The sequence below is a fragment of the Pararge aegeria genome, chromosome 10 (assembly GCF_905163445.1).
Source record: "Pararge aegeria chromosome 10, ilParAegt1.1, whole genome shotgun sequence".
Taxonomy (NCBI): Eukaryota; Metazoa; Arthropoda; class Insecta; order Lepidoptera; family Nymphalidae; genus Pararge; species Pararge aegeria.
Genome location: NC_053189.1, coordinates 17697559 through 17725538, shown reverse-complemented (window position 1 = coordinate 17725538; position 27980 = coordinate 17697559). Strand labels below are relative to the sequence as shown.

At 35.2% G+C, this 27980-nt stretch overlaps 1 protein-coding gene across 1 annotated transcript; it reads left to right on the top strand.

The window, feature by feature from the left end:
- The first annotated feature begins 51 nt into the window (after positions 1 to 51).
- On the top strand, positions 52 to 26240 carry LOC120626889 (synaptic vesicle glycoprotein 2B-like). The gene is made up of 11 exons (XM_039894672.1): positions 52 to 140; positions 2307 to 2378; positions 11809 to 11970; positions 15350 to 15517; positions 15730 to 15846; positions 20987 to 21222; positions 21576 to 21748; positions 22257 to 22491; positions 23281 to 23558; positions 24056 to 24183; positions 25324 to 26240. The coding sequence occupies exons 1-11, from the start codon at positions 107 to 109 to the stop codon at positions 25446 to 25448; spliced, it is 1728 nt and encodes a 575-aa protein (XP_039750606.1). The 5' UTR covers positions 52 to 106; the 3' UTR covers positions 25449 to 26240.
- The last annotated feature ends 1740 nt before the right edge of the window (positions 26241 to 27980 follow it).

Sequence of the window (27980 nt, the reverse complement as noted above, 5' to 3'; positions counted from 1 at the left end):
AAGCCTTTCTTTATAGGAAAGAGCTCTAAGTAACGGCAGTGCATAGCGAAGCGTAGTATAAGGTAGTCGATGCGCGTCGGTCGAGGTGGTGATTGTGTTGTGCAAAATGGGGTGCAAAGTTGCTCCTAAGGAGATGACTCGTAAGTGAATTTAGGAAAATATTTTGTAGAGTAAAAATTTAAAAATTAAAAAAAAAAAATTTAAATGATTTTTTTTTTAAATAATATTATTACTCGATATATATACAAAAACAATGGGATTAGGTATTTTGGAGATGCAATTTATTTCCCTATAGTTTACGGTTAGTTTTCATGCAATGTTTTTCATAGTAGGCTTCTGTATTTTATAATTAATAGTGTAGTTTTAAATAATAAAAAAAAATAGAAAAAAATTGTTATATATGTTAACAAAACCAGCAGGGCCACAATAATTTTCCAATAGTTTACAGTACGTTTTCATATAATCTGCGCTTCATAATTTAGTGTATTTTAAAATAACACAAAAAAAAATATCATCCATAGCCGCGTTAAAGATAAAAAAAAGTTATATCACGTAATTTTTTTTCAAGTGTGTTTTTTATAAGTTCTATTTTTAAATATTTTGTTGTTAATACCATATACAAAGAAACGGTACAAGGGTATTTGGAACTCTGATTGAATAAAACCCTGTAGATTAGGGGTATGGTTTTAACGGTAAAGGAAAACATCATGAAGAAACCAGCATGCCTCAGAGTTCTCCATAATGTTCTCAACGGCATGTGAAGTCAACCAATCCGTACTTGGCCGGTGTGGTGAATTACGGCCATCTCTTCTCAGAATGGGAAGGGTGCCCAATAGTGGGTCGGTAATTGATTGACGATGATGTGCCATACCCCCCTATAAATAGGTTAGCCCTCTGCCGTTGAGTGTAGTTACCGTAACTCTAAGTAGAAAATATGTATTAGTGATATTAATTCTATAGGTATAATATATATTATCAGTAACTATATATTATATTGTAAGTTTATTATATGTATATATTATATATGTATATTTAGGTATATATGCAAATATATATGTACTTCTCTTCTTGAGCTGTGTTTAACGCCTTTGGTTGCCTGGAGGAGATCGCTATGTAGCGATAAGGCCGCAAAATTGTATACTTTTTGCTTAATTTTTATTCATAATTTTACTATATGTTTATGTGGTGTACAATAAAAGTGTATTCATTCATTCATTCAATCATTTTTTAATTTATCACGACAATGTATAATCACACTGATATTAAGCTACCTATGTATTTTTAATAGAAAACTTGAATACGCAACAATTTTTAGTCCAACCCAGGTATCGAACCTAGGCTCTCCTGATCCGCAGTAATCATGCTAACCACTAGACAAACGATGCAGTAACATAAGATTGAAAACCCAGAGAACCAAAGAGTTATTTTTAGTTCCCAAAATCGTATTCCTTTAAATACATTATAAAACAGCTAGCATTAATTCATTTAACTGTTTTCAATTTTCAATGCAAATGTTACGAAAAAAACTCCCTTATCAATGCGTAGTTGCACCGATAAAATCGCTATCAACTTATCGCATTCAAATGTTGTACAAGCAATAAATGGTTTTTACTAATTCATGAACTTCATAATTGGTGGTAGGAGACCGTGAAATCACCTCAGTGTTTCCGTGTTTGGGATTCCTTGGTTAAATAAGGAACACTCATACTTACGTTATATCTGTAGGTACCTTTATTGAACACTAGGTGAAATCGTAGCTAAGGCTTTACTTGGAGGGGAAAATAATAGTAACGTACTTCGATCATCGTTTCCTTTTGTCAAAACCTTTGGCGGTTACTTGTTTAAATATTTATAATAATCAAATAAACACCGAGACACTGAAAAACATTCATGTTCATCACATAACAATTTTTTTCCTGTCCTGGCTGGTCCTTTCCTGTCCCGAATGGGACCACCCACAGCCTAGGACTCAGAAAGGTGGGTCGATGCCAATAGGCCATCAAACTGAATCGATTTCATATACTCTTTCACTTAAAGAATAAAGTCTCAGCGAGTATTACAGGCAATATTTTACCATCAGTAATAACAATAATATTTCAGAAATGATGTTTTTTTTTAAATACTTGAAAGTTACAGTTTATTAGAGAACTAGAAAACCCACAGGTGCGGATTGCTAAGGGCATCCAGTGGTCTCAACCCATCACTGTATTGTGTACAACAATATAAATATATTTATAGCTGTAAAATTACAGCAAGCGACAAAACAGGTCCTATTCCTCGGAATGTAGTCCTCCTTTTTGTTCCAGCATCCCACAGGGGCCCGGAGAGTCAGGACTCGCAAGAAGTGGCCGATTACGAGACCGCTCTGGATGCCGCGGGTGAGTTTAATATGGTAAATTGCTAATAGATGGCGTTAGTTCGAGGAAACCATTACGTATTTATTCCGTTTGTAAGTTGTTTCCAAGATATACACTGATCTAAGTTATACGGTATAAATTATACGGACGGCTGTAGATCTATTTTTGATATACTTCTCCTAACTGACTTAACATTTTGTAATTGTATTATTGCTTTATTCAAAAATAATAAATTATTCTGCCAAAAACATTAATTATTATAATTAATGAAAAATTAATATAATAAAGACAAAAGCTATTACTACGACGTTAAAGCTTAAATTCATTTATAAATTTAGGACAAAAAATTTATTTTTAAGTTTACTAACAATCGTTATGTCCTCAATCCCTCCTTCCACTTTGTGCATCAAAAGTGCCACCTATGGGCCTTATTGAATGATGATATTTTTGACTTTAATTTATAGAGGCTATTTGCCAATAAAGATGACAAACGCAATCAAAATATCTCCTAATTTTTGTTTTTTAATTTCGTTAATCTTTATTATTACTTCTTTATATCATACTTTACTTTAAATAAATCTCTAACATACGAATGTTAGAGATTTATTTTTGGCGTTAAAGCTGCATATTGTATCTTTATTTAAACATATTTTGTTACCTATGGACGGCTGCACAGGTCAATCGATATTGGCGTGCACAGTTGCGTGCGCTGACTGGCGTTCTGTTTAAAATAACAAATTTTAAAACTTAATTAAAAAAAAACGCCGATGAATTCGCAACGGCAACAGCTGTCTTTCTATGGATATATCTATATCAATACCAATATTATGATAGACATTTCTTAACCTTTTAAAGCTAAACTATCACAAAGTAACATGTTTATATTTTATTTAAAAAAAATTGGAGATCCGTTTTGGAAGTTGGTATGGATATTTGCTACTCAATCGCGCCAGAACGTCAGTACAGATCTGGATGAAATTTAGGACAGAGTTAGATGGTAGTCTGTAATATCATATAAGTATGCTAATTTTTATCTCGTAAATCCCGTTTTACAGAGTAAGAGATCGAAGCTTCGATTCGGAGATCTTAAGCTTGGTGGTAGTTTAGGGGTCAGAGAATCCCTTCGGCAATCACATAAAAACTAACGCACAAATGCAGAAAGAAACTACAAAGGTTGTACAACATGTACACTAATTACGATATAATATTGAAGGATGCATAAGTATATTTCATAAGGAGTCACCCTGTAAAAATATTAAATCAAAATAAGCATATTTTTCCATACAAACGAATTCAAAACATTCTAAGTGTTTACTTATGACAACCCTATTGAAGGTAAAAGACCGACACGGGCACAGTACCTACGCTACGCGACGCGTACCTACCTCATAAAATGACAGGAGTCACATGACTTTAATTTTGCATGTGATGTTAGACCTATTTTTTTCAGTAAAAACTATGGCAGTGTTTTAACTAAAAACTATTAGGTTTTCGGTTCCAAAGAAAAGTCCCAGAGACATTTCATAATGTACTTCCAAAGCCTGTGAAATATTATTTCGGTTTTCAATTACACGATGTATAAACTATCTGTAAATAAATATTACTGGATGGCGTCGCGTCGGTTGTTTTTCGCTCGTACTCGTATGTTTACATGTCATTCGCTGTAAGCGGGTAAACTGTTTGCTGTCCCGGTCAAAGCACTAATAACGCGTGTAATGGTCAGGCGAAGGTGAAGCTACAGTATATATAGTAGCTATATAGTTCAGGGTAAGTCAAGGTAAGCAAATGTGAGATTCAATTACTCTAGGTCAGTTATGAGGTACGTTTTTGATGGAATCTTTCTATATGACTATAATCTATATATATAAAAGAAAGTTGTGTTAGTTACACCATTCATAACTCAAGAACGGCTGGACCAATTTTTATGATGTTTGATTCTTTGGATTCCTCTTTGACCGGAATAGGATAATACCTAAGTACTAAAATATAACATTCATTAAAAAAAATGATCCGCAGTACGAAGTTTGCCGGGACAGCTAGTTATCTATATATATAAAAGAAAGTTATAAATGGTGCAACTAACACATAGTTACACCATTTATAACTCAAGAACGGCTGGACCAATTTTTGTGATATTTGAGTTTTTGGTTTTCTCTTAGATAGGATAACAAGTATTAAAATATAACATTCATAAAATAAAAATAAAAAATATCTGCGGTAAGAAGTTCGCCGGGACAGCTAGTTAATTAATTAATAAAATGAAATCATAATATTTTATTTCGTTGTGGACACCTAGTAAGCATCAAAGTATCAAGAAGAGGCCTCACTGGTCAACAGCAACAAAACACTAAATAAAAATAAAAAAAAACGATTAAGTAGGGGTGCGTGTGTGTGTGTGTATGTGTGTGTGTGTGTTTGTGTTTGAGTGTGTGTTAATTAATAATTATATTCAATAAACTGACTACACATTTTAATTCTAATTTTTAAATATATATTTTCTTGTAAAAAAATAATTTTGTGTGATTTACAGTCTCAAGCGGCGTTGCCCACATACAAGCGCTAAATTGAAATTATAAATAATAGAGATAAACTTTTAGGAGTGGAATTTATTAAGTCATTGAAATTTCTTCCCATTTAAGGATCATTTTTAAAAATATCTTAAATATTATTAGATTTTGGGTCATTAACAAATAGCAAAATGCTATTTTTTCCATTATTACTTGCTAATAACAATTCTAATTTTTTTATGTGCTAATATAACATACTTTCGATACATTTTTTCAGACGTCATTCCTAATCGAATGAGCCATCTCTCATACTTTTAGAGATATATCAAGAATTAAAGTTTAGACTTGTTTTTTGAAATTAATAAGTTAACATAACTTTTGTAACCCAATAAATTCTAGAAGAAAGTTAGGCACTTTTCTTTACCATTCACTGACTATTCAATAGATAAAGATAAAATACCGCTGGCATCAGCGTAACAACATAGTTATTTAATATAATGAAATAGGAATGATCACGTTCGTGTTTTTAAATCAAATGCGATATGCTGAGAAATGCTTAGCTAATCATTTTGTTATCACTAATCAACCGCCAGTAACTGACCGGAATATTTTTCATGTTTACGTCATCATCGGAAACAATTCCCGTAATCATTGGAAACCCTCTAGGGCAATGAGGATACAAACACTACGTTCTAGGCATAAATTTTTAATTTGAAAAGATGTACAATAAACAAGACAGAATGATTATTGTAAAAATTATGATGTTGAATAGACCAACTGCTGAGATTTCTTGTCGACTCTTCTCGGTAGAATCTGCCGAAACAACTTTTGACATTTCTATAGTTCCTAGAATTATGTTTCTAGAGAACAACAAATCAATCTGTCTTCTTTTTAATATTTCTTTGCATTATCTATCTATCTATATATATAAAAGAGAAAGTGTGTGGGTATGTTCCGTATAGGCTCTGAAACGGCTGGACCGATTTCAATGAAACTTTGAGGGAATCTCCGGATTGTCCTGGCGAGTAATCCTGTAAAGTTTGGTGACGATCGGAGAACTCCTATTTTTGAACTGTCAAACTGTCAAATACAGCTTTTATTTACTATGATGATATTCTATTGTTGGGTGTACATGGGTGTAGATAATGATCTTCACCCGCTCGAGAAGAGAATAGAAGAGAATGGATACGGAGAGAAATAAATGATTTAATATATTATGAGACTTAAATTAAAAATTTAATAATGTAAGTTTATTGTTTAAATAAAATAAAGCAAAATCTAGGCCGGCGAAGCGGGCTGGGTACGCTAGTAGATTATAAAACATTCATTCAAGTTACGCTAGTCACAGCTAGGAGGGTTTTAAAATGAAATAAATTCTTTTTGTTTATTTTACTTTATTAACCTCTAAGTTAGAGATGTTGTGAGATGTACAACAGATTTCTCATTATTAATAGTAAAAGCTTGTTTGTTTGTCCTTCCTTCACGCACTAACTGAGCAACCAATCAAATAGTACTTTTTGGCATAGAGTTAGTTGGAAGGAAATAGAGTCATATAGGCACTGACTAACAGTGCATATAGGCTTATAAAAACTTTACCGTAATAAACACTGACGAATTACAGCTAGTGTCATATGAAAAATAACCATTATGTATGTTTATAATTTATTTATAATTCTTTCATTATTTCTGTTTTCGTTTTCATATTTTAACGACCTAACAGTAAAAATTACGAAATAGTGTAAACATTTTAAGACCAAAATGAAATATACGTAGTTACATACGACCGGTCAAGAGCCACGCCAGTATTAAAATACTCGTAAGCGACTTTAAGATTGCGAATGAGGAAACCTCGTACTAAGGGTACCTTACTGGTTTCCGTTAAACACTTTCGCCGAAAATCTTCACAAAAACCACTTCGAAGTCATCCGGACAGGTTTAAATTCTTCCTGGTGGTTTGGAGTTGCATATTTGTTCTTATGATTCACGAGGGACATGACGGGCTATGGTATTTTTTATTACTTGTTTAAATTTTATAATTTGTAACAAATTTTATGGTACTTTCTAAGTTCCTATAAGATGCTTGGTTTATACTAATCATCGTCATGTCAACCCATTACCGACTGACTACAGGACACGGGTCTCCTCCTGCATTGAGAAGGGCAGTGGCGTGCATAGAGTGTATGCACAGGGTATGCAGATGATATAAAATGAAGTCGTCGTCGCTAACGTGTTTATTTCTCTATAACTGATTTTTTCTTTGGTGTACAATAAAACTGTATTCATTTATTCGCTATGTTACTAACACTATGTACGAGGCACGGGGTTCAAACCGCCAATTTCCTCACTCCGGGTCGGTACTGAAAATTCTTTAACAGAAAAAACACAATACCTAACAATGTTTGGGCCAGTCCGGGACTCAGAAGCGGAGACGTCGATCCGAGGGTGCCTACTGCGAGGGCTCGGACTTCGGCTCGGTTCGACCTTAATCTGAGTGTTGGTGGACTTTTGGACTTATCATTGTTTAGTCCGAACGCCCCCGTGACCGTGGTAAGGATCCTCGTCCGGATGACGTCAGAAATCGGGGGAGAAGCACATTGAAGTTGTAAACCAATATGCCTTATTTGTGTTTTTGCATTGTTCTGCCGGGCCGGTATTCCTTGGCCTAACCGCTAAATAGCTCGCAAGATTTATAGCTACGTAGCCATGGACAGACAAAAGTAATTGTTCTTTTTTTATGTGTATTATAGCTTGACTTTATTTATTTATTTATTCATAAGACTTTGTGAGTCTTTTGAATAAATATATTACGTGTTAGTATTACAATCAAATTATTAAAAATAATAATGTAAATATGAATGAAGCAGACAGACTAGCTGTCCCGGCGAATTTCGTACCGCGAATCTTTTTTTTTTTGATTAATGTTATATTTTAATACTTATTATCCTATTCCGGTCTAAGAGATATCCAAAAAAATCAAATATCATAAAAATTGGTTCAGCCGTTCTTGAGATATAAATGGTGTAACTAAAACAACTTTCTTTTATATATATAGATTGATAAGTAATATAAAACTTAAATTAAAATTTATGATAGAATTTACAATAATGATAGGTTATTATCCTATATTTTTAAACGAGCAATTCTTTTACATCGGCTCCAACGATTTTCATGAAATTTAGTATACAGGAAGTTTCGGGGGCGACTTTTAGAAAATGTCATTTTATTCGTGTTTTCCGGTAATAACCGATTTGGTGCAGACGAAGTTGCACTGGTCTAGTTAATATTTAATTCACATACAATTTTCTTAATAAAACTTTCTAGGGTATCGTGAAAGATATCAATGCAAGGGTTGGTCAGTATGTTATTACTATTTGCTATACGATTAATTGGAGATAATTTTTTGAAAAATGAGATGAGAAAATATTTTGCAAGTGGTGTCTGGGAATTGGTCGCGGGACGTTTACGTTTATTCGATTCAACAATTCAGAAGAGTCTAAGGTATTATGAATGATTTTATACAGACTTGGAATTAAAGCTACATACAGTTCGCGCTCTTTCCTGCGTTAGAGAAGAGCGAGTTTTAATTGGGGGCATTAGATGAAGAAAAAGAACACAAAACACGCAAGATATAATATATAACAATTTTCCTTTCTACTTATACAATGCTTGTATTTGGTAAGCCATTATAAGTTTTTCAATTGTCGGCCTATTGGCGTAGTGGGCAGCGACACTGCTTTCTGACTCCAAGGCCGTGGATTCGATTCCCACTGCTGGAAAATGTTTCTGCATTAATGTTTTTCAGTGTTTTGGTGTTTATCTTTATTTTATAAGTATTTATGTATATTATTCATAAAATTATTCATCAGTCATCTTAGTACTCCTAACACAAGCTACGCTTACTTTGGGGCTAGATGGCGATGTGTGTATTGACGTAGTATATTTATTTATTTATCTATTTATCTATAAAAAAGGCATCCTTATTTCCGCAAGCAATCTCTTACAGACAACCTTTTTTACGAGAATAATGATATAATACTGAGTTTCTGTTGTAAATAAATAAATAAATATACTACGACAATACACACATCGCCACCTAGCCCCAAAGTAAGCGTAGCTTGTGTTATGGGTACTAAGATGACTGATGAATATTTTTATGAATTATATATACATAAATACTTAGAAAATACATATAAGCACCCAGACACTGAAAAACACTTAATGCTCATCACACAAACATTTTCCAGTTGTGGGAATCGAACCCACGGCCTTGGACTCAGAAAGCAGGGTCGCTGCCCACTGCGCCAGTCGGCCGTCATATAAAGTAGGCCTACTTTAAAGAAATTTATTGTGACTTTTTTTAGGGTACTATTCTAGTTTTATGTTCATTAGGTAAATAACCACGGTTAAAAACTACCACCAGACCATATTAAAGAAAATTCAGAATTTTTCCATTCCCTAATAGCGGGACCTCGCACTTATAAACACACAGCGAATTCCGTAATAGGCAAAAAAAATTAAAAAGGTTATATAAAAACAAAGCTTACAGAAAATTCGTATTATAATATCAAGAATAACATACACGATAAAATAGCATGTCCTAACTTCATAGCAAAATATTTATTCATTGTGAGATGTTGACAACAAAAAAAAACCCGGCTCAGTTTATGGGTGGGTTCTTCTTAGACCAGGACGCGTTTAGCTAGCTTTAAGTTTAAGTTAACGAATCTAGGTAACATAATAACCTCTCAGTTAACATATGTATGAACGCTGCATAAGTGCCTGTGATAGGCCTATATGAACTTTATGTAAAATTTGAAACCTTATAGGATGATCTTAAACATTCCAATCTGATCATCAGATCACATAATATTGTGTTAGTTGCTTGGGTTTATTAAACACAACTGCTCACGAATGTAAATATTATAATCTCAGGCGTTATTGTCTTTAGTTTTCCCCCCTTCCCCCTTACCGTTGATGATTCTCACTCAATTTATGTTCTACCGCAACAGGGTCGTAGCTTTGTGGCATAAACGGTACCTTAGTACTCAATAAAAAATTAAGCATGAGTAAATTAAACCCCATTTGCTACTAGTAGTGCCCTGCTGTTTCGCTAACATATATTACGGGACGCATCGTTCTGCTTACATAGTTTACTCCTTCCTAAATAATTCGAGAAGCTACCCGTGAGCCCACAGACTTCTCCCACCAGTGCAGGGGGTATAAATTCAGATACCGAACGTAAAATTTTTCACTCGTATTCGAAGTGCCAAATATAAAAAGTAAAGTATATATCACCTATATACAAACCTATGATATTAAATAAAGAAAGTATTTCAACCTATTTAAATAACGACTGAGATGTGGGCGTATAATAAGTATATCTATTCTTGCTCTTTTAGCTTTAATCATCCAATATTTGAAACCTTCAATCGCGTAAGCATTGCTATGTATGACGCATTACACACATTACTAACAATATATGTGTACAATGCGTATGACAGTAGTCTACCAGTTACAGTTTTATTAAGTATTGATAAAGATAAAACGCGATGACTTAATTATTATTGAAGTTATACTTCTTTTGGCGCTGTCACCAAAAATGGCCACCCTGAAGTTAGCTATAATCAATAATTTTGTTTTTCAATAAAAGGTTTGAAACACTTTGAATTTGATTTAATTGATTCAATCGTAAAATCAAAAATCTCAAATTTTAATGATGAATCTTGGTTTTCCGATAATGTGATAACTAGATAATGCGTTATAACGAATCTTTCAATGTATTAAATTATCAATCACTAATACATTTTTATTAGTGGTCGATGTATTAAATACCTTTTTCTATTGTAAGAGTAGTTGTTTCTACAAACGCAGAATAAGGCGAAAGATACAATTTTTGAAAAGATTTTTATCCTGTTACGCCAAAGAAGTATTACTTCTATCGCGTGTACATAAGTACACACACGTTTTAACGTTTCCTGAGTAACGCTTGGGGAACTTTGTTTTGGCGGCTGTTAATTGTCCTTGTTTGTTTGTATGTTGCCTATTTTCGGCTCAACCTTTGCACTGATCTGGATGAAACATGTTATAGAGATAGCTTGCACCCTGGAAACGGACATAGGTTAACTTTTATCCCAAAACAAAAACTGTTGCCCGCGGGCTCATGAAAAACCGAAACAAATGCGTGCTAAGGAATAAGCTAGCCAAAATATATAAGAAATCAGCTAAGAACCAGCTTCTTCTAATTGCATTGAAACAAATGTGCTGAAAATTCTTATCGAAGTAATACTTCTTTAGCGGCGTTAGGAAAAAATCATGTCATAACAAAACAACCAGTCTTTGATAGATAATACGATTTAACTGCGTTTTAAAATATATCAAGTGATTTTGCCAGTCGTAGGTTCGTAGGGAGAGTATTACACATAGATGATGATGGATCACTGATCTTGGATGATTACCTGCATAAGTCTTTTCCTAGCCCTGAGTGATGATAATTCTCACTAATTTTACGATCTCGCTATCTACTTCCTAGTATTAGTTGTATTGCCTTTGCTCTCAATTTATTGTGTGACTATGTGGTTAAGAGGAATAATGGTATTACGTCATACATTGTCTCAGAAGGACTATATTTATTTCCTTTTTATTTGAGAACGGATATTATATCTCACCACCATATTATCAGCCCACTACAGGGCATGGGTCTCCTCCCATAATGAGAAGGGTTAAAGGCCGTAGTCCACCACGCTAGCCCAGTGCGGATTGGTGGACTCCACACACCTTTTAAAACATTATGGTATTTTTGTTAGAGGCATTGTGTTTATTTATTAAGTACCAAAAATTAAAAATCATCATAAAAAGGTCAGGACGTGCACAACGACAACTTATCTCTAAAGAGATTGCTTCCAGAAGCCCACGAATATTGATGATCAATGTTATGTTCTCCTCAGGATACGGGCGTTTCAGCCGCAGCGTGCTCGGGGCCTGCGCGTGCGCATTCTTTACGACGGGCGTGCAGAACTGCGTGATGTCATATGTGCTGCCGGCGGCGAGATGTGAGCTCAAACTGTCCACTTACCAGGCTGGATTGATCAACATGGCTTTCATGAGCGGTTAGTAGATTACTTTCTTTAGGTTCGTTTCGTTAGGTTAGGTTTCGGCAGTGGCTAGTTGCCATCCTACAGACAAAGACGTGCCGCTAAGTGATTTAGCATTACGCGATGTCACTTAGAACCTAATTAGGTGTAGGGTTTTAATATAACTGCCATAACCTTAACAGGTTAGACCGTTTCATCTAAGATATTATCACATATCTGTTGCATAAATAAAAAAATATCAAGACATCATAGCTCAACGATTTAATTTATAATTTATTTGATTTTTACACACTCCACACCAATCAGATCTTCAGCAATGTACCCTCCACGCTCGTTTCACTCCGATACCGGAGCATCCCCAGCACGGCTAGCATGGGCTGGAGACAATTATCTCCCCGGGGAGAGGATAATTTATCTTGTCCCATAGCTTCAACTCTCAGAGCACTGGCGCACAAGTGGAAATAATATCCATATTATATGTGTGTAATAATAAACCGGGGTAAAGTTCTCCTATTCCATGTTCGCCCGCTTAAGCAGGTGGACACGTTAATTATATGCCTTGTCAGGGGATATAATCGGGTGATATAATTTTTGTCTCCTGCCTGTGGTAGCTCTGCAGGAGATGTTGACTTTAAAATGAACTTTTTGACTTAACAATTATTCATTGTAAAGACAACATCTCTTGAGGGTGTCGGAGATAAACGTGCGTGGAGTATTGCCGGAGATTTGTTTGGTGTGAAGTATAAAGATTGAAGAAATGATGTATTACACCATACAGATTCTCCTCCTTTTCGCGGAGCAAATTCAGCTTAATTTTCATGATTATCACATAGCAGTCAAAGGATAACATTATGAAAATTAAGCTTAATTTGCTATACTCCGCGAACAGCAACATAATCTGTATGGTGTAATTTATAATTACTTAAATCCGTATACTCCACACCAAACAGATCCTCGGGAATGTACCATCTACGCACGTTTCGCTCCGAATCCGGAGCATTTAAGGGACTTAAGGGATAACCTGTTAGAAATTAAAAAAAAACTCATTTAGCAGCACTGCGTACTCTAAGTGTATATCTCGCTTTTCCACACGGAAAATAAACAATATACCGGCACGTGTAGACCAGCCCTTACATCCGCCGGCACCCGTCTGTTTGCGAACTTTGTAAGGCAATAACAATTAACCGTTTAACTGAATCAGCTCAAGCAGTTAATTGCTCCGATACGTATCGATTCGCGACAATCGCGCCCACTGTTGACTCGGGTCATACCGGTGCCCAGGCTGAAACCTGCAAGGTCATTTGGAAAGGGCGTACCAGGACATCTCTTGCAATCCTTACTTATATTATCAATGCGAAATTGTGTTTGTTTGATTGTCCTTACTTTACGCCCTAACCAAGCAAGCCGTCGACTTAATTTTCGGCACAGCGTTACTTCAGGAGCTTTCCACGCGTTTCCGGAGCTTTTCCGGGCGTACGTAAGCAACTGCTAGTAATATTGCAATTACGAAAGTGTATTTGTTTGTTTGTCCTTACTTTACGCCCTAAATAATAATAATAATCATTTATTTGCAAGAACGTTTGTACAATATAAAGATGTTGGTAAACAATATAGTTATTTTAGAGAGCATAACATTCTACTAAATTATAGTGTACAAATTTAAAGAACCATAACCAACACCATATTTAATAAAGAACCAATCAGTTTGATTTTTGGCACAGAGTTAGTTGAAAGAACGTAGAGTAGAATAAGCTACTGTTTATTTTTAAAAAACCGTAACTAACGCAGCCAGAGGTCGCGGGCAGTAGCTAGTCATATATGACAGTGAGTTCTCTATTATTGCCACTGGATCAGGCTGCTCTTTGTTTTTGATTAAAGCTGTTAGTGTGACCGTAAAATACGAGTGTCTAAAGAACTAAAATTAGAATGAATGAGAACACTGTATCATACTAGATCCAAAAACACTTGTGTACCACAATTACGCCCTTCAAATAATAAATAAATAAATATACTACGACAATACACACATCGCCATCTAGCCCCAATTTAAGCGTAGCTTGTGTTATGGGTACTAGGATGACTGATGAATATTTTTTAATAATAATATACATAAATACTTAGAATATACATATAAACACCCAGACATTCATGCTCATCACACAAACATTTTCCAGTTGTGGGAATCGTACCCACGGCCTTGGACTCAGAAAGCAGGGTCGCTGCAAACTGCGCCAATCGGCCGTCAAACATAATATCAGCTGTAATTTTGTATAGGGACCTCCAGTGCGGAAATAAGATCAATGCTAATATTTACTTTATTAGGAGAAATGATGAATATATATCGATTAACGTATATTTCACTTTTCATCATATATAATTAACCAAAACATATTGTCAATCCTTACTAATAATTGCAATTACTTGAAATCACATTTATATTATTATTATTTGTGTGTGCATCTGAATGTGTATGTGAATTATTGTATCAATTCAACTTCAAAGACTCCCTCAACTACAATATTGTGGGTCCTATTGAAAAAAACGCCATACCAGATGACTTCTAAGCGCATTGAAGCGTGACTACGGGCTATTTAATGTTTTACCTTGTACAAAACGCTGCTGACACCATTTAACGAACAACTTTGACCTTTGCTTCCCTGTATTGAACTGTTTGAATTTTGATTGAGCTACAAAAAAAGGTCTGATAAGGCGAAAAACTAACTGTTAAAAAACAGTCAACTACTAGATATAACTTGCTTTCTAACGGTGATGGAATACTTGGTGCACCAACCTGCAGGCCTGAGGATTTCCCATAAGGCATGTGAAGACTACCCATCCGCTCTTGGTCAGCGTGGTGGACTACGGCCCTTCTCATTTTAACAGGAGACCCATGCCCTGTAGTGGGCCGGTAAAGGTAAAGGGTTTGATAATGATGAATTCTCTTCTTTCATACAACAGCTGGTTGTCTATTATGATGGCACTGTCGCTGCCGGTCCGCGAAAACGCGTGACCTTTGGTCCCTACTGAAAATCAGCGTTGTAGTATTCCTTGGCATTTACTGTCATGGTGCTGCGGCACAGAGCTGAGTAGGTGACCTGTTGACCACAACGAAGCAACATACGCCTAAATTTTTTTTTTTTTTTTTTCATTTTTTCTGTCCTCTTGTAGTTTTATTTATGTCGTATTATTTATTGTGGTTAAAATAATTGTTTTATAAATGTAACCTAAAATAAACTATTTAAAACTAAATAAAATCTAAAACCTCCTCGAAACCACCGCAGCGAGGCACAGTTCCTAAGATGCTGGCAGCATTGCCCCTTTGGATGGCCAAACTAATTCGTTGAAAACTAAAACTAATTTTGTGGTTAATAAATATTTATTATTATTATTATAGGTGGTGTAGCGAGTGCCTTCTTCTGGGGCATCGTCGGAGACGTGTTAGGGAGGAGAAACATCCTCAGCATGACGCTGCTGGTGGACTCCGCTATACTCCTGGCGCAGAGCACCGTCACTGATTACCGGCTGCTATTGGCTGCGAGGTCAATCAATGGATTTCTGATTGGTACGTATACTTTTGAGAGCGGTTTGCAGACTTATAGTTATTTTAAATCCGAAAGTTTTTTATGTGCTTATATGTTAAAATTTGTATATAACATATACATCGTATAACCGAATTTAATGGTTGTAGTACTTTCCCGGACGAGCAGTGTCACAAAAAGCTCCACTACTACTCAGAGAAAATATATAACTAACTCCATGTTTATTCAATTCCAGGTGCCCCATCAACGTTGGTGTTCACTTATCTATCAGATCTGGTCGGAGTCAAGAGGCGTCAGTTTTACCTCGACATAGTGGGCGGAAGTTTTGTGGCAGCATGGCTTATCCTACCGGGTAAGGTACAAATTTAGTTTCCAATATTCATTTATTTTTAGAGATAATTGTCTCCTGTCCATGCTAGCCGTGCCGGGGATCTTAGAGGCTCTGAAGTCCAGATTAAGCACTGTTATTATGCATCTACGAGATGCACGCAACTTCACTGACCCACTATGTTGTGTTAACGTAGGTTAGCGGCCTTTAATGATTATTATCTTATGGCAGTAGTAGTAAGGCAGTAGTATAGTAGCTGAAAGCAACGGCTTAACCTGCTCATCGAGGCATGGGGTTGGACAACTTAAATTTCTTGATACACATTCTTGATAGTGTCCAGTCATCACATCAACCGATAGACGTCCACTGCTGGACATAGGTCTTTTGTAGGGAGTTCCAAGTTCCACGATTCTGAGCCGCCGCTGGATCCAAGCGGCTCAGAGTGTCCAGTAGTGGCGGAATAATATGATAATGCTCATAGGGCACAGCAATGCCGCTAAGCAGCATTGGTGAGTTCCGATCTGAAGGGCCTGTTTGCTGGTGTAATTACAGTTATATGAGGCTTAACACCTCCATGTCAGGTTGATGGACACAGGGCGTCAATATTTAGGACGTGTTCCATGCATGCCCTGAGAAGTGTTATTATGGTTAGAAGCAATGGTTTCCTAATTTAGGTCCTGCAGGTATTGCTGTAAAAAAAGCACACAGAAACCAATAATTCAATCTCATTGCAACGTTATGCTTCTCGAATAACATTTTCAAGGTCAGTTAAAAGGCTAGTTTTAGTTTTAAGAGACATCAAAAGAAAGTGGTCATAGATCAAAATAATTTGACCCCAAAACATGTATTACTTTTAATTCAATGTTGACCACAATCCAGGACGATAGCTCACGCGTCAAGACGTCAAGTAGAAACTGTTTGCTTTCGATTCAAACATAAGTTCAATTTTGTTGGGCAGCGCTTTAGGCGCGGTATATACTTCAGGAAGAATCTCAGAAGTAAAATGTTTAGAAATTTATACTAAAGAGGAAAGACTTTTTTGTTTGTTTGTTTGTACGTAATAGGCCACGATAGTGCTGGACCGGTTTTAAACATTTCTTTGCGAAAAGAAAGCTAAACTAATACAAAGTAACATACTTATGCTGTAAATTATTCATTGCAATAAAATTCATTATTTTGCGTGCGCTGATGATACATAAAAAATACTACTAGGACTTCATAATTAAAGTACTCATTAAATATATCTAACTTTAACAGTTAAGTCGAAATAGCAGCTTTTTGCGTTCTTCAATTTTATTATATAGCCGGTACAAACAAAAGTTCGTCACATTAGTATCGCAGTACTAATTTTTATTCCAATAAATAGTTTTATCATCAAGGGTTTTTATATAGCATTATTATACTTTTTAATTTATTCCAATCGGACCTTTTATGTAGAAGTTTTATGATTTCAAAACAATTAAGGACTAATAAAATAAATATAAATAAAATAAAATAAAATATGGGGCCCTCATGTAAATAATTTATCGAACAGGCTTAGTTCTGCTGCCTATGCGGTAAAGAAGATACGCCATATGACCGACGTAGAAACTGCTAGACTGGTATATTTTAGTTACTTTCACAGCATTATGTCATATGGAATTTTACTTTGGGGTAATGCTGCTGATATTAGCACTATTTTCGTGCTGCAGAAGAGGGCTGTTCGTTCTATCTACAAAATGGGTCCGAGAGAGTCATTGAGAGATAAATTTAAAGATTTTAAAATAATGACAGTGTTATAGTCAGTACATATTTGAAAATTTAATGTACGTCCATAAAAACATTTCTAAATTTAAGAAAAAATGTGACTGCAATAATTTAAACATTAGAAGTAAGAATAAACTTACAGTGCAATATACTAGGTTACATAAAATTCATAATTCGTTTAAAGGAAATTGCATACAATTTTACAATAAACTACCAATTGACATCTTGGAGATGTCTCTTAAAAAGTTCAAAGTTTGTATTAAACGTAAGCTTATAGAAAAGTCCTATTATAGTATAAAGGACTACGTAAACGATAAAAAAGCTTGGGTGTAAATTATTGCTCTAACCAGGTTGCTCTTCTAATAATTTAAAATGACATTGTGAGATGGCGATAACAAAAAAAAAAAGAAAACATTCGGCTAAGTTTGTTGTGGGCTTCTTCTTAGACCGGGACGCGTTTGGAACCCTCGTAGCTTTAGTTTTAAGTTTACGAATGTGGTTATCGCCATCATCTCACTACCGTGTAATTCTTATGTACGCATCAAAAGTGCCACCTACTTGAATAAAGATATTTTTGACTTTGACTTTGACTTTGAATAAAATAGCCTTTAATTCCAAAACGTCATTTCATACACACTAATAAACATTTATACTTTTATATTTAATAAACATTAATATATTGAATTGTTAGGTTAGGTATGGTTTTACAATAATATTGAATTAAAATTATGTACTTAAATAATTAATTAATTATGTCACGAGTTTCGGATTGTCTGTTGGCAAAGGCCTCCTCTAGCTCTCGCCACTGCTTCCAGCGCCAGTGCTTTACTCTGCGCCAGTTAGGTCCCGCGGTCTGTTTAATGTCGTCTTCTTCCCACCTCCTATATGGTCGGCCTCTATTTCTCTTTCCATCTCGTGGGTACCAGTTTGTGACGACTTTGCTCCATTTTTTCTGTCTATCTCTTTGTGAATGTCCTGCCCATCTCCATTTTTGTATGTAATTAAGGACTACACCTAAATAAAACCTAATTGAAGTGAATTTTTTAAAAACTACACTAGATTATTTAACAGGAATACAAAAACAAACTCGGACAAATTCGCGGTCAACAGCTAGTATTTTATATGGAAAAAATTGGTTGTCTGTAAAGTCTGCTTACTGACGATAGTTGAACGCGACAACGTCGTAAGATTCGAGAACAGAATAAGAAGGTTTTAGGCCTTAGTTGTGCGAATGTTTGTGCAGTGCGAATTGGTAGACTCTCCATGCCTTTTGAGCAAATTGTGGAAAACTCTCTGGAGTTATAACACTTGATTTGTACACCACATCAAGAATATATGTACAAGAAACAAAGAAAAAAAAAATGAAGAAAGTAGTGGAATACAAAAGGCGGTATGCACTTTTCTTTCGTCGTTAAATTAAATGATATTAAATTGCTCAAAATTAACTGTCATTTTGTTAATAATGTAAACTTGTTCAACCATTGGACTGATCTTGACGATGTCGCACCGAGATTACCAGCAATTGGAGACGGATATGGAATTCTAGGTCAGGAAATCGAAGGGTTCCCGCGGGATTTTTCAAACGCCGACTTTATCACGGGTCTAAAATAAAAAATATAATCCAAGTACCTATAGCTTCGTATAATCTATACAACTTTTTACAAGCTCGCTATTTGATTAGCAATTTGTTACTTGTCAAGAAGTTGCTAACGGTTGACTGGACAAATAAGTAAGTGGTAAACTCAATATGAATTAGGAGGTCAGTGTTTCGGAGCTTACAAACGTCACGTCAGTTACAGATTACACTTTCAATTTCATTGTAACTTTCCATTGGTAAAAGTTAAATGGTTACATTAAACTTTATTTTTTAAATTTCACTATAAATTAGTCCTGCGTTAACTGAATTAATGGACCAATCTGTATAATAAAAAAAAAACAACAAATGAAAATGTGACGTTTGTAAATTTTATTGTGATTTTGGGCATTGATTTAATATTTGTCCAGTAAACTTCACTGGATTTAAGTGTTTTTATTTAACCATATCTATACTTATAATAAAACTGTAACTGGAAGATTTCTGTACATTTAATATATTTCGAAATTTTTTACCGGGGGATGCTTTATAATCGATACTGAGTCTAAAACAGATTTTTATTTAATTTTTGTCCGTCTGTCTGTTTGTCCGGGAATCACGTGAAAACTTCTGAACGGATTTAAATAAAATTCGGTATAGTGGTAGCTGATATTCCAGGTCAACATATAGAATACTTTGTATCCCGATAAACGATAAGTTTCCTCCGGGAAATGGAATGAGAAATTTTATTAATATTATTTACCAATGGCAACTTTTACCAATGGAAAGTTATAAATTTTACTTCACAGCTCCGTTAAATTTGAACCGATTTTAATAACTCTTTTTTTTTATATGAAAGTATACTATCAAGCATGTATTGTCTAATCGAATGCATGCGTACCATCCTACGAATATCAATGCGAAAGTTTGTGAGGATGGATTTATGGATGGATGCATGTATGTATGTATCAACTAAAATAATGACAACTTACTAACTCACTATACCACGTAAAATAATAGAAGGTGCATAGATGATTATGATGTTAGAACGAAACGAAGTCGCGAGGCCAGGGTCCGCTAGTATATGTATAAAATAATGAATTGTTATCTATATGCCGAAAAATCTTAAAAAAATGAATTACTATTAAACAAACCTTCATTGCGTACTCTTACTTTACCCTTTTGCAGCTTTTCCAAATATTATCAAGCATATGTTTATTATTTTTTATAATCAAAAGCCCAAATACATTCTTTGATATAAGTTAAAAAATTATAAACTTTAATCAAAATTTTCCGTTTAATTTTCTGACTCTAGGCTGGTTTTGCAAATATCTAGACAAAAAATCCATAAAATAGCATAGAAAAACTATATTGCGACAATCCACAAACAGTAAACATAAGGAAAACAATAACACTACTTAGGTGCTAGGGTGCAAAGGCGGCCTTATCACTAAAAGTGATTGAGGTTTGTGCATAAAGTATGTCAAAAATAAAATAAAATAAACTTACATCAACATACATAATATATTTACATAATAACTACAAAAGTACCGACTTAACAAACTTTTGGACTGGCTCAAAATCTAGTACATGTTTCGGAGTCTAGACCAACGAGGTAAAACAATAACTAAACCATCTTCCATGTATTTATGTACTATCTGTAAGATTGCTTGCAGCAATAAGGCCGCCTTTGCATGTCTACATTGTTAACTGTTTCATGAATGTTTCTTTTCCTAAATGTATGTTTACGTGCTATAAAGTATTTCTTCTTCTTCTTCTTCTACTTAATACAAAAAATTTATTCCTTTCGTTTCTTTTTCTAACTATACTATGTTTTATCTTCAGCAATCGCGTGGCTAGTCATCCCATTAAAGCTGTCCGGTGATACAACACTTCTGCCAATCTACTCCTGGAGATTATATCTGGCTCTGGGCAGCATACCAGGGTTTGTTTCCGGTATTTGGGTGCTCTTCCTCCCCGAGAGTCCCAGATTGCTCTCGGACACCAACCGGAGTGATAAAGCTTTGAAGATTATATCGTACATCAATCAGTGTAATAGAGGGTCCACCGCAGAATTCAAGGTAAGTTTAGAAGATTCTACTTAAATTGTTTTTTTTAAGGATATATAAATGGCCTAGTAACTTTCAAATCACTTCCTTTTATTGAAGTTGCCTGGCTGCGTTTGTTGGAAATCCGCTAGCAGATTAAAAGAATTGTGCCTAAGAGTTGATCTGTTGATAGAGTCGAAGGTAGTCGTAAGATATCCGCTTTAGTCAAGTAAATTATAACTCTTGAGATAGGTCTTTATGAGTAGGAAAAAGGCCTACAGATAATGATCAGAGTCTCACCGACGACGCAGTATCTGTTAAGAGTTTCTTGATAGTAAAATAAAAAGTAGTCTTATTTTGATTAATTATAATATTGTTCATTTCAGATCAAGAAGCTCATTCAAGATAACATTTTCATGTCGAAGACCGTGAGTGGTGAGCAGAGTCGCACCAAAGCGTTGTTTGTGGGAGTGTTGAAAGATCTTAAAGTTTTTGTCTCAAAGATGTACGCTATGAAGTCCAGTTTAATATTGTTTGTCTTCTTCGCTAATATGGCTGCGTAAGTTTCTTTGAGAATATATACTAGCAGATATTTGCTACTCTTCTATAAATCGTTTGTGCCACGCTATTGCACATTTTAAAACAATATTTGTCATCAAAGAAAATCAAAACGGCTTGAGTGAAGTACGCTTACTCAAAAGATGTCTATTCGAACCGGAATGGCTTCACTACACGTTTTGAATTGACTTTTCGACAAAGACGGTTTTGTCTGACTTTGTGTTATTTAAAATTATTAAGGCCTCGGGTCTCGCTTAGACTGAGCCTCGTTTCAGTTTGTTTAGTCTAGTGTTATAGGAACCTTTATCCGTGTTTTACTACAGATCACGAGATAAAACTCCAATATGTCCAGCAGTGGAACTTTAATTGACTAATTATCATGAAAAGGATGATGACTTTGTGGCAGTAATTAGCAATAAGATGGGTAATTCAGGAGAAAATTGTGAAATCCAGATCAATAGCGCTATGGAAAGGTTTCCGGAATTTTGACAATCTATTTAAATTTCCAGTGGCTTCGGCTTAAATCTCTGGATACCAGAACTCCTCCTGCGCATGCAGGTAAAAGACTGTACAGCCAACACAACTCTACCGCAAACAGCTAAGCTCTTTAACGCTAGTAACATCGCGTGGCAGGATATGCCTAAGAGCTACAATGTCCACTCAAGGGGCGAAGTTGAGAGATTTAATGCATCTACCTTTGTTCATCATGGTAGTGAAAGCTGTAACGAAAGTATTGATGACTCGGTAAGTTATTTTACTCTTTTTTAAGATCCATCGTTTAATAATAATTAGCTACTAAGTAATTAGTGGTCTTGATTCTTGATTTTGGGCCTTCCTTATCTAATTTGAGATTTGAAATTAAACAGCTTAGTGATTTGTAGTAGGCCTACCTTCAGTTAAGGGTGTCGCAATGGTGCAGAAAGTTAAAAAAGTACACTACCCAAGTCCCAACATAAGTAAATAAGAAATTTTAAGTATATCGTCCTAATCTATATATATAAAAGAAAGTCGTGTTAGTTACACTACTTATAACTCAAGAACGGCTGTACCGATATGGCTGAAAATTGGTAGGTGGGTAGCTTAGAGCCAGGAGGCGGACATAGGATACTGTTTATCCCGTTCGTTAGCGTTCCCGTCTGAGTTGACATAAAAAGTCAGTTACACCATTTATAACTCAAGAACGGCTGGACCAATTTTTATGATATTTGATTTTTTTCGATTCCTCTTAGACCGGAATAGGATAATAAGTATTAAAATAATAACATTCCTCAAAAAAATATGATGCGCGGTACGAAGTTCGCCGGGACAGCTAGTTTTTTATATAATCTTTCATCTTATAGTCAATATGAAGGTTAATTATTATACAAGGTGTAATCATGGGCCCAACTTTATTTGTCAAATATAATGATGAGTGAAATATTTAAATAATTGTATTTTTTGTTTGCGATGATACGAAACTTTGAAAAAAAAATATCTCTTAATAATCTTCTTTAAAAAGAATCATAGAAAAATAACTAATGATAACCTTTTCAGATATTTACATCGGGACTTATTGTGGGTGCATGCTGCGTACTAGGCAATGCGGCGTGCGCTCTGGTATCTTCCCGTGGTGCGTACGGCGTGAGACGTGCAGCCGCACTCTGCGCGTTGGCTTGCGCTCTGGCTTGTGTTTGTTTAGCCGCATGCGTTTGCGCTTGTGCGGCATCAACTCATCTTGCCGTTGCGGCTGCCGCAGCTCTTAATGCAGCATCTTTAAATGGAAATGTTCTGCTGATAAGACTGCTGTTGCATTCTTTACCGGCTAAGTTAGGGTAAGTTTAAAATTTAGATAGCTTAAGTTCATGGCTACTATCGATACATAAGCAAATGTAATGCAAATGGGGCAAAAAAGATGTGAAACAATTGCTAAGTGAAAAATTTGGCGATTGGCGAATTTTTCACTTAGCAATTGTTCATTCTAAAGTCAACATTTCCTGAGGATGCTGCTGCATCGAAGTGAACCGTTCGTAGAGAGGATTTTCGAACATGGAAAATTATGATTGATGCTAATTTCTCATAACGTAGATAACTACTTATAATATACTGATAAACATCCAGACACTTAAAAAGATTAATGTTCATCGCACAAACATTTTCCAATTGTGGGACTCGAACCCACGGTCTTGGATTCAGAAAGTAGGGTCGCTGCCCACTGCGCTTATCGGCCATCAGATCTAAATTTAAAAGTCTCTGATCAGAAATAGTATCCACTTCACTATTTAACTTCCGTTCTAGAGTGATTATTACTTATCTGATGTTTCTCTTACAGAGGCCTCGGGGTCTGCTGGGGAGCTTGGTGGGGCAGAGCTGGCGGTGTAGCTTCCAACTTGGCTGTTGGTGTTCTCTTAGACTATTCTTGTCCTGCTCCTTTCATATCAGTTGCTGCTTTATTAGCGCGTAAGTTATTTTAATTTGTAATCTTGGCTGGAGTTTCTGATAATATAACATAATTGTTAGAGGATTTTGAGTTCTCTATGTATACTTGTATTAATTACTAGTTTTATTTTTAACTTGCGATGATGGGCCATAGAATCCGACTTCGGCGTCTACTTTGGAGGGACGAGTTCGATCCTAGATTTCACTTCTTACTTGGCCCTGTCCTGTTAATTTCCTATGACCTGTGATTTCTGGAATTAAACATTACTTGCTCTAACGTAAACGAAAACATCGTGAGATAATCTGCATTCCTAAGAACTATTTAATTTAAAGTTTAATTTAATTCCAAGTTGTGTACACATACTTTGGGTTGTAGCTTAGAACAAAACTTGTTATCTATCTATCTTCTTTCTACTAGTATATATATGAAAGAAAAAGTGTGTGGGTAGGTTCCGTATAAGGTCCGAAACGGGTGGACCGATCAATGAAACTTTCAGGGAATCTCCGGATTGATCTGGCGAGTAATCCTGTAAAGTTTGGTGACGATCGGAGCGCTCCTATTTTTGAACAGTCAAACTGTCAAATACAGCTTTTATTTACTATGATGATATTCTATTGTTGGGTGTACATGGGTGTAGATAATGATCTTCACCCACTCGAGAAGAGACTATAATATATTATGAGACTTAAATTAAAAATTTAATGATGTTAGTTTATTGTTTAAATAAAGTAAAGCAAAATTTAATCTACTTATATTTAGACCTACTTTTAGTTATTACCTGTTTTGTGTACCTAATAACAAGTTCTCCAGAGTGTTTTCAGAAATATGTGTTAAGTTTACCAATGTGCACTTGGACAGACTGACACACTGGGAACTAGAGTTTAGGACAACGGTCTTAATCAATCTCATTCTGAGAGGCGACTGGAGGATAGTGATAATTCTTGTCTTCAAATTTCAGTTTCCCTACAGGGCTTTAATACTTGCCTGAGATTAACAAATGTGTAATTAGATAAAGCGTATCGGCATGCCCATTCCAGTCGGTTTAGCTATTTATCTGTGACCTCTTTCCAACCACACAATAATAAAAACCCATAATTTAATATTGATGGCATATAATTCTTCAATATTTTAATGGATTCTAATGATCACTTTATTTCCAGTCTCAATCGGTGCCATCATGATGATTAAGCTAGAGGAAGTAGTAGTAGTAGAAGACAACAAGACTGAGGCAGACAATGCTGAGAAGAATATAAGCGTAGAGCGATACATCTCTACCCATATGTAGATATCAAATTATTCAAAACAAATGACGAAGTGCCTAATGATGTTAAGAATAATGGAATTGATTTTATATTTATGATGACAGTGATGTGACAAAATAATGATCTGATGTTTATTTTTTTAATGATGAATTTCATATTGCATATATATAATCATCATGTCTGTAGTTATGTGATAGAAGAAATTATTAATACTGTTTGTAATTTTTGCGAATCAGTTCCTCCTTTAATATTGCATTTGTGAAAAATAACAAAACTAAACTAGTTAATAAGTATATTTATCTACTATGTGCCTTAGAAATTGGATTAGTCAGGAAATCAAGTAATGGGTTTTCAGAATTTAGTTTGGGGTCGCAATCCTAGCAACTTGGGATCCATCAATCGTCCAGCAATTATCTAAGCTCTGCTCATTTAGCTGCTGCTACTTTAGCTACGTCACTCGCTCAGACACGTCGGTCACTCGAGCACAGCTCTCTCCTTTGTCCACTGAGTGACTCTGAACCTTTTTATGAAGTCTTTAGTTAGCGACCGAGTTTCGGAGGCATAAGTCATTACTGGCAAAATGCAGTGTTCGAAAGGTCTTCGAATGCAACGGTATTAAGCAGGAAGAAATGTCAAGGATTTATTTACCCGTACGTTGTCCATCCGAGTCTTACTCGGATGGACAACGTACAGAATAAACAACGTATTTTGAGTACTTTCGGTTCTTTTCTTCCCCGAAATTGGAACAAACTAATTGGATCGTGTATCCTAGATAATGTTTTCGTCGTGAAGTGTTTTCAGTGTTTACAGTGTTGTGGAACTTAACTCCTCCGAAATGGCTGGACCGATTTGAATGAATTTTTTGGTATGCGTTTGGGGAGCACCCTGAATGGTGTAGATTCACAAATCAGCCTGACAGATGGCGCTGGGGAACGCTAGTAATATAAATAGATTGTGGGTGATTTTGACGGATGATAGTGCAGTGATCGGGCTTAAGTTTTTGAAAGACATTTAGTTTTACGATATGAATCATCATAATAAATTCCGTCCCAAATACTATTTTAAATTTAGGTATCCTATATTAACTGAAGACAAATTTCCGAGATAATGGAAGCTATGTGCCATTTTGGCTTACGCTATCGAAAACGTAAATTGTACATAATTTCATAACTTTTAAGTAGTTAAGCTAATATTTTTATAGATAAGATAAGAAAGGTTAGATTTATTGTCCCCTTAGTATTCGAATAAAGATCTCTTAATGTATTTACACATATGTACAGGAACATATATTGATTAAAGTAATTAATATTTTTAAACTATTGATGTATTTTTAAATGTATTCAACGAAAATATTTAAATAAAATTTAAATATATAATTTTATTTTGCTTTTTATTGATTAAACCTTTTGTCTATGCCATTAAAAAAATTATAGCTAAGTACTTAATACTGCATTCGAATGCTATTGAAGTCTTAAAGATTCTAATAGTGATAAGAATGTTTTAAAATATTGTATTTTAGTTTAAAGAATAACAACTATTTTGAGTATAAATTGTTTTTATTTTTATTTTAAATAATCAGTTAAGAGTAGAAATTATAAGCTCACAAAAGTGAGAAATATTTATGAACGTCTAAAGTATTTTTTATAGCATTATATCTACTGGCAAATTCCTCGCCCGTCTATATATTTATTTTTTGTAAGGCAGTAAAATTACTACTTCATAAATTGTCTCATATTTATAGAATCTTAATTAATTATTTCATTATATATGAAGCGGTGATAGCTTGTAAGGCTTCGGCTTCCCTTCCGAGTTCGAGTCCCGGCACCACTGACTTTTCGGAGTTAAGTGCGTTTTAAATTCAAGCAATTTAAACATCACTTGCTTAAAAGGGTGAAGGAAAACATCGTGGGGAAACCAGAATGCCTGAGAGTTCTCCATAATGTTCTCAAAGGTGTGTGAAGTCCACCAATCCGCACTTGGCCAGCGTGGTGGACTACGGCCTAAACTCTTCCTATTTTCTGAGACCTGTGTCTTGTAGTGGGCCGGTTATACGTTGATGAAGATGTTTAAAGTACGTAGACACAATTTTCCTCTTTCAATGTACCTACTCGCATTTATTAAAAAGAATAGAATATGTATATACTTATGTCTAACCTAAACTTCTACTACTGCCTTACAAATAAAAGTGAAATAACATCGACAATATTCAGTGATTAATAAACACACATGTTTTGTCACACTTTAACTGCTAGCAACTTTAAAAACTCAGAACACTGAATTCCAACGTTCATCATCATCACATCAACCGATAGACGTCCACTGCTGGACATAGGTCTTTTGTAGGGAGTTCCAAGTTCCACGATTCTGAGCCGCTTGGATCCAACGGCTACCTGCGACGCGCTTAATGTCGTCTGTCCACCTCGTTGGGGGTCGACCAACGCTGCGCTTACCAGTACGGGGCTGCCATTCCAGCACCTTGCACCTTGAATTCCAACGTTATACCACGTTAATTTCTAAAAGTAGTTTATTATTATTTTTAAATGTATACCTCTCCC